General features: G+C 45.6%; 1 protein-coding gene across 3 annotated transcripts in view; it reads right to left on the bottom strand.

Moving 5' to 3' along the window:
- Positions 1-485: 485 nt before the first annotated feature.
- Positions 486-8,096, bottom strand: part of SMIM3 (small integral membrane protein 3) — a 26,976-nt gene continuing 19,365 nt past the window's right edge. For 2 of the 3 annotated variants that reach the window (XM_075602105.1, XM_075602104.1), the window contains one exon: positions 486-4,129. In XM_075602105.1, coding sequence (XP_075458220.1) covers positions 3,926-4,102 — 177 coding nt within the window. In that variant the 5' untranslated portion in view covers positions 4,103-4,129 and the 3' untranslated portion in view covers positions 486-3,925. Of the gene's footprint in view, positions 4,130-6,270; positions 6,539-8,096 lie in introns of all 3 variants that reach the window. The other variant, XM_075602103.1, reaches the window with a different exon arrangement.

Raw genomic sequence — 8,096 nt, 5'->3', positions numbered from 1 at the left:
GTCCCAGTAATTTTCAGGCAATTTTAAAATTGCACCAAATACAGAAGAATTTACAATGCATCTGATGTCAGACGCACTATTGGAGAGGGTTGGGTTTCCTTACAATGCATCTGATGTCAGATGCACTATTAGAGAGGGTTGAGGTTCCTTACAATGCATCTGATGTCAGACGCCCTATTAAAGAGGGTTGGGGTTCCTTACAATGCATCTGATGTCAGACACGCTGTTAGAGAGGGTTGGGGTTCCTCAGAATTTCACATAGGGTTCCTTAACCCCCAAGAAATGTGGAAGCCACTGGCTTAGAGAGAAGAGAGGTCGCTTCCCCGACAAGGAGAAGTCCAGTGTCCTCCTTGTTATAGCAGAAGTTCAAATATGAAATGTAAATTCTTTCATTACACAACTCTGCCCTTTACAGTAAATAGACAGCAATGGGGAAGAACCTTAACACGTTTATATCCCTATTTATACAGTATTTAAAGCCTGACATCTCTTAAGCTTTTTATTACCGGAGGGGAAGTGCAACAGATTGTATGACAAGGAGACAGTAGAATCCACAGCTAAACAAAACCATAATCAGCAGTGCAATAATAATTGGTATACTGTAATTCTTTAAAAACGCTTTTGTTGTTCCTATATCAAAGTTTTTACCACTAAAAGGGGTTTTCGACAATACCCTGTAGTGATGTCAGGCACATGCAATATTATCACTACTTATAGAACCGAAAGCTATAAAAGTGAAAGGTACTGTACATAAAACGTGCCCCATTTTCCTAACCATCTCTAGAACCTCAGAGCCAACTTGGTTTCATGCTTTCTTTCCCTTCCTAAACCTGGCATCTACCCCCATCATTTTAGTTAATAGTAAATGTGTTTATATCATTTCAGCTGAATCCTGAATCCACCGGTCTTTAAGTGAATATGTAAATCTGGTTTTACTCCAGAAAAAGCTTAGATCTCCAGTATTTATTCCACCGTGATATGTTAACGTCTCTACAGCAAGAGTGGCCAACTCCAGTCCTAAGGGCCACCAACAGGTCAGGGTTTTCAGGATATCCCTGCTTCTGCAGATGGCTGAATCAGTGCCTAGGTCATTAACTGAGCCACCTGTGCTGAAGCAGGGATATCCTTAAAACCTGACCTATTGGTGGCCCTTGAGGACTGGAGTTGGCCACTCCTGCTCCATAGTATGCACTGGGTCCTTTATTTCTCCCAGAATGTTGGTTCGCCCACCATTAAACTCCAGCATCCTGGGGATGTCCATGTAAAGATGCGGCCTTCGAAACTGCACTAACTACTAGTGATACAATATCAGTGTTCTTCAGTGCACATTCATCACCTCCATTCTGCTTCTGTACGCATCCTTTTTGATTTATTAGTATGCAACGGGATCGCTATCCTTTCCCCGTACAATGTCACCAACATGGAATTCTGTTTGCTCTGCAAATATTAATATTATGGGTCAGTCTTGAAAGCTTTTTTACCGGACCCATCATTTCGGTGCAGTCATCCACCCCACGCTTTCCTTTAAACCATTTATTGCTCCAACTGTGAAAGCCTGTAGGTTGCAGTTGTAAACATATGGCATGTTTAACTAATGAGCTTTGCCAGTTGTTTGTATAAGCCTTAGTCTTAAATAGACTTCATTACTGTAATGGTATCATTGGTGTCATTCCAGATTCTAATCGTCACCCATTGCAGTTCATGTAGAATTCTGTAGTTTGTTTTGTTTACACCCATTCTTGCTTTGTTCATGTTTTCCCACGTGTACGGGCTGCCTATAACATGTCAACCTGATTTTATCCATATTGTCTATACTGTACATTCTTGGCAGGTCCATATTACTTGTCCTCATTAATTACATTATGGGCTATGTTTACTAAACAGTTGTACTCCATAAGACACCACGACCCTTTAGTCTGTTCACTTCAATTCGCCATAAGGTTTCTCCCAGCCTGGGTAGGTGTGTTATGGAGTTGATTCTATATCTGTAGCCACTGAAAACGGCCTGAATAGCCGCTTCGGCAGATATAGAATAAGGCCCTTTGTGTATATATGACCCTATATATCCCTTCTGCTTTGTGTGGGTCAGTGTTAGTTGTCAGTGCCATTGACTGTAGCTCATTGTATGATTGACAACTACCGAGGGCAGGAGTGGCCAACTCCAGTCCTCAAGGGCTACCGAGTCAGGTTTTCAGGATATCCCTGCTTCAGCACAGGTGGCTCAATCAGTGGCTCAGACATTATTGACTGGTTGAAGCAGGGATATTCTAAAAAGCCGACCTGTTGGTGGCCCTTGAGGTCTGTGTTGACCACCCTGAGTTATAGGATTGGTGGTTGAGGCAGCATGCGGCCCTCAGGGGCTTTACTTGTGGCCCCTCAACTGCTGGCCATACCGGCAACCCACTCTCTCTCTCTCTTGATAGGGCAGAGGGAGTGGAGCTATTGCTGTGTAAGGAGAGGAGTGGGACAGTATTAATCAGCGTGCCGGCATTAAGAAGCCGACTGGCGGGGGCGGGGAGAAGCTCCTACCACGGTGCGAACATCCCTGCAAGTGTACCATATGTGTGGGAAATTTGTGGCCCTTTTGAGGGCTGTGGACCCTTGAGGTTTATCACGTTGCTTACCACTGACCATAATTAAAAATATATAGTTATGTTAATAGTAATAATAAATAGTAATATATTAAATATATGGCAGTGACCGGTGTAGTATGTTTTGGTGATTGTTACTATTGTTGAAAAATGAGGCACATATTTTAAACTATTTACAGTGAGTGCTCAGAGAGAGGGGGTTATTGGATATTCCGTTTTAGCAGCCAGAGTAAAACCATAATCAGATGTGTGATTATTCCTTCCAATTCAAAGAGACGAGAAAACTACAAAAATACTTATAAGGATAAATCACCACTTTTGACAATTTACTGCACTGCAGTATATTTTAACAAATCAGTTTCTTTTTCCTAGCTTTTCCAGGAAATATATTAACTGAACAGAAAAAACACACAGAACCATCACTCGAGTCCTCAGAAACCTGCAGTGGTGAGGCCCGCGTAGTAACACACACACCGGCAATTTATTTCCAGGCTTATTGCGTGATATTACCCAGTGCAATCTATGCATATTATTATGGAAAAAGCACAGAGCCACTATACACAGCATAACGTGTACATGACGCATCAGTGGAATACAGTTTATTAATGTCAGCCTATAATGTATAAAACACCCTATTGTTATACAATTGTCAACAGTCAACAATAAGGTATTGGATTCTAAGTGTAGAACTTTGTGTGAAAATGTCCAAACAGTTCGACCTCTTTGCTGGGAGAGGTGCCTGCAACGTACCACAAAATAAGGTGTTGCAGGTCCCTCTGGCAGCTAAGGGGTTAAGGGCTACACCTTTTTCAGAGGTAATGTATTAGAAAACATACAGGTTTATATTAATGGTGGTTAATCGGATGTTTCATGATCAATTGCCAACATGCCCCTGGCATTGCACTGCTATGCAGATATCATGCAAAATGGAGATGTCATATGGTGAACATTTCGATTTCTGGCACCAAGGAGTAATATGCCTCTTTGGTTATAGACAGTCAATATGTAAAGCATATTTGCTGCAATGTGTTATACACTGAGCTGCTGGAGTAGTGACCAGCATTGGTTGGTAAGAAGTTCCTTCTGCTTGTCATTATGTCCCAGACCCAAAACAGGAAAGACAGAATTAATTGGCCACTGGTCCCTTTTGTCTCCGTGCCTCCTGCAAAGTACAGATTGAATGGGCAATGGCTCTTTCTTTATCTGTGTCATGTTGCCTCATTGTAGTGGGAGGAAGAGATTCCTTCTGCAATAGGTCCTTTCTGTCTCCATATTATGTTGTTGTCCTACGCCGAATACTCAAATAGTGATTGGTCCTTTTAGTTCCCAGAAAGCTATGTGGCATTTCGGATCGGGTGTGTCCGCACTCTGTAGATAATGACAGCTGCCGCCGGAAAGAGCAGCAATGAGGTCATCACCACGATGGTCGCCAGTATGATGAGGACAATGACCCAGACGTCCAGGATATGTTTGGGTAGCTCCAGTGCTGTGGGGGTCACAAGGTCACTCATGTTGGCCAACACTTTGTGCTTTGCTTTCTGCAACAAGAAAAGACCATGAGAAGCAGTGGTAGGAGTTTCCTACTACTAGAGATGACTGCTCTGTTAGCCCTACTCCCGCCTTGGGAAAACCTGCAGAGCATTGAATTACTAATCTTTACTGTACTAAAGAAACCTGAGACTCGTAGTTTAATAGATTATTTTCTGATGGTTTAACTTGCTTTATTAACTCATTCTTAGCTGCAGAGAACTCCTTCATTTTTTTCAACCACCTGTTAAAACATCTTGCCAAGCAGAGCTCCAAAAGTTGAGATCTGCCAAAAACTGTTTCATGAAACCCAGCCTTGCCTAGTGATCTGCAGACAGCACCTTCAGGCAAACATAGGTGTGGGGAGCACTCTTAGTGTTCTTACATGTCTGAAACTTTCTTAAGCAAATACAGTACATACACATCTTTTATCAAAGACGTCATAAATTGTTCTACTAAAGATTGTACCCATTGAATTGCCGATTTATTGTCTTTAATGTGGGACGTGCCATTAAGCCAGATGCGTTTATTGTGATGCAAGAAAAATAGTATTTAAATACTGGAGGTTTTACTAAATACAGCTGAACCCCCTTATAACGCTGTGCTTCGGGTCCAAGGAATCACATCGCGTTATAAGAGGATCACGTTAGAAATAATGTACACTTGTATGCATTGTACAATAAAGTATTTAAGACACCAATAATCGTGTTGTAAAGTATAAATAGATACGAAAATTGGAAGCCACGCTTGCACCGCGTTATAAGCGGATTCGCGTTGTAACGGATCGCGTTATAACGGGGTTGAGCTGTATCACTTTTCTTGCATTATATATCATAGTAGGAGCCTGCAGACTTGGAATGATTTGTCTATCGCTATACAGCACGATAGGATTGAAAACAAATTGTACGAGATCCAGAGCATGACGGCTAGGGGCCTATTTGTCACCATCTATAATGGAGGTATAAAAAACAATGTTCAAACAATTTCTACAAGTTTGCCACAGTTGACATTCATAGGATCAAAGTTTTTTTCTATATTTAAAAAAAAAAAAATTCCAGCTCACCAAAAAACATTATGCAAACTGTTATTTAAGCTCTCCTACAGAACCATAAACAGCCTTAACCTTTTCAGTGCTGGTGATCTCTTGGCCCTTCCTCATCAAGTCATTGCTCCTGGAGCAATTACTGCTTAGTATGTGCCTGGTCCCCAGATTCAAGAAACCAGTATTGATGGGTAGCCCCATGTACATTTAGATCGGGCTCAATTTGCCCATGATGTACCTTGTACATCATAAGGGCCCCTGGCATGCTAGGGCCCATCGGAATCAAATAACAGTGGTCTTTTCAAAAGCGTTTAGTGTTTTATTCCAGGATCGACATTTTCGGTCCCAGTTAGGACCTTTACCTGGGACCGAAACGTTGATCCTGGAATAAAACATTACACACTTTGGAAAAGACCACGGGAGTGCCTGCTTGTTATTTGATTCTCAGCTGATCCTCACTGGTGGTGGAGTCTTGTGCAACCATGGCAGATACCTCAACGTTACTATGAGGCCTCTTTCCCTTATCGCATGTGCCAGGGCCCATGCCATACCAGCTATGTCATAAACCATGGACATAGAATGGAAGATTAAAGAGGCAATCCAAGCTGGTGACTTTTTTTTTTAACATTGGATTGATACAGGGGGTCTCGGGACCTAAACCCAATTCGTTTCAGCTCCAGGGACCCCCTGCTTCCGGAAATTCTTACCCCCATAGTTGGTGCCGGTGGTTGCTCTGCTCGGTTAGCAGGGTGCACGTAATGGTGGTGTTTCAAGCTTCCGCACCCTGTGGCCCAATAGGAAGCTGAGACATCATTAGGTTCGGCATCCTATTGGCCCGCGTGACGCAGGCGCTTTAAACTTTGCCGAGATACCGGCACCCCCTTTGGAGGTAAGTATCTCAGGAAGCAGGGGATCCTCTGAGCTGAAACTAATGAGCTCCGGAGACCCCCTGCTTCAAACCTATGTTAAAAAAAAACAGTAATCGAAAAAAAACATGAATTGCTCCTTTAAAGCAAAAATGTAACTTTTAGGCCGTGATTATACAGGAAAACGTGTCCGGCGCCACGCGCTTGAAAAACAACTTAAAAAAAACAATAGCAGCGCACATACCTGTTGTGGCATCACATGAGCGGTTCTAGCCAATGAGGACGAACCGCTTACGGCACCGCCTCCGCCACGCCTCCTTGCCTGCTCTCCACGGCTCACTGGTATTATCACTATGCTGCCCGGTGGCAGCGCTGGGTGACGTCACAGAATAGCGCTGCCGCCTTGCAGCATTTGGTATAATTGCGCCCTTATGGTGCCATAGGGACCAGAATAGAAGAATGCATGTCAACCAAGTCCCTTCTCCAATCTTGGGCTGCCACCTCCCTTCCTTCTGTAGGGCCAAGCAGGGGAGGGGCTGTTACTCTGTGGCAGATCCAACTCAAAAGACAGTGACAGTAGCTCAAGGAAATCAAAGCCATCAAATGTTTCAGTTCAGTCTACTATGTTAACAAAGTGAAAAATAATACAAATTAGTGCACCTGTGCGTGCCTTTCTGATTTATCCCCTTACTCGCTAAAAGTACCCAGCGTTGCTCGGTAATTCTAGGAAACAAACCTCATCCCTCCCCTCTCATCACACCACACCTTACACCCCTTCTTTCTCTCCCCACCCTCATCCCCTATAGATTGTAGGCTCTCATAGGCAGGACCCTCATTACCTCTTTGTATCTGTTTGTGCATGTTTGGCATCACCTGTATGTAACTGTTTATGTAATATACCCCATTGTACCGCACTGTGGAATATGTCGGCGCTTCACGAGTAAACGATAATAATAATCTCCCTGCCTGCCATCACTTTCCTTTTATACCTTATGATATTCCCAATTATTTCAGCCTCTCTCGCCTTCTCCAGCATTCTTACTTTTTCTTCACGTGACAACTGACTTCCTCTCTTTCTTTCTTCGTCTGCTTTCTGTGTAAACTTTGTAGCTATCTGACTCTCTGCGGGGATGGACTGGCCTGGGGGGCAGGGAGGCAATTAGGCAATTGCCCCCTGGGCTGGTCAGATTTTAAAAAATGAGCCTGGCCAGCAGGTGGCGCAGCAGAGCCCAGAAACTCCTCTGCCGGGCTGGCTGAGGCTCCTCTCTGCTTGCTGCTGGTTATGGTGTATATATGATTGCAGAGGTCATGCAAGATTGTGTGTATATATGATGCAAGATTGTGTGTATGTGTGTATATAATTCATGGATGGAGCGTGTGTGTATTATGCATGGATGGTGTGTGCGGCTCTATGAATTCCCCTGCTCGCGCCAATTTTTTTTTTTTTAAAATAAGCCCCCTCCCCGATTGGGTTAACGCGGGGAAGAGGGCCGGCAGGCAGCACTGGGGTAGCCCCTCCCCCGGATCTCCTCCCCCTGATCTGGGGTGTCCGCCACCTGGGATGCGGGGGGGGGGTTGTGTTGCGCGGCTGTGCACGTGGGTGGGGTGGTGGTGGTTCCCGCTCCCGTGTGCTGCCCCGCTCCCGTGTGCTGCCCAGCTCCCGTGTGCTGCCCCGCTCCCGTGTGCTGCCCCGCTCCCGTGCTCGCTCCCGTGTGCTGCCCCGCTCCCGTGCTCGCTCCCGTGTGCTGCCCCGCTCCCGTGCTCGCTCCCATGTGCTGCCCAGCTCCAGTGCTTGCCCGCTCCCATGTGCTCCCGTGTCCGCTCCCGTGTGCTGCCCCGCTCCCATGTGCTCCCGTGTGCTGCCCCGCTCCCGTGCCCGCTCCTGTGTGCTGCCCCGCTCCCGTGCCCACTCCCGTGCTTGCCCCGCTCCCATGTGGCCCGCTCCATGTGGCCCGCTCCCATGCCTGCACGGGGTGGGGAGGCTGGAGAGCCGAGTCTTGGCGGTTCCCCCTACTCCCCTCTCCCCGTTTCCCCCCCACGAACGCGACCAACAGCCGCAGGAAGAGTCGG

The sequence above is a fragment of the Ascaphus truei genome, chromosome 5 (assembly GCF_040206685.1).
Source record: "Ascaphus truei isolate aAscTru1 chromosome 5, aAscTru1.hap1, whole genome shotgun sequence".
In the NCBI taxonomy this organism is placed as follows: domain Eukaryota; kingdom Metazoa; phylum Chordata; class Amphibia; order Anura; family Ascaphidae; genus Ascaphus; species Ascaphus truei.
The sequence above is the reverse complement of the archived record's forward strand: the minus strand, read 5'-3'. Positions and strand labels throughout refer to the sequence as shown.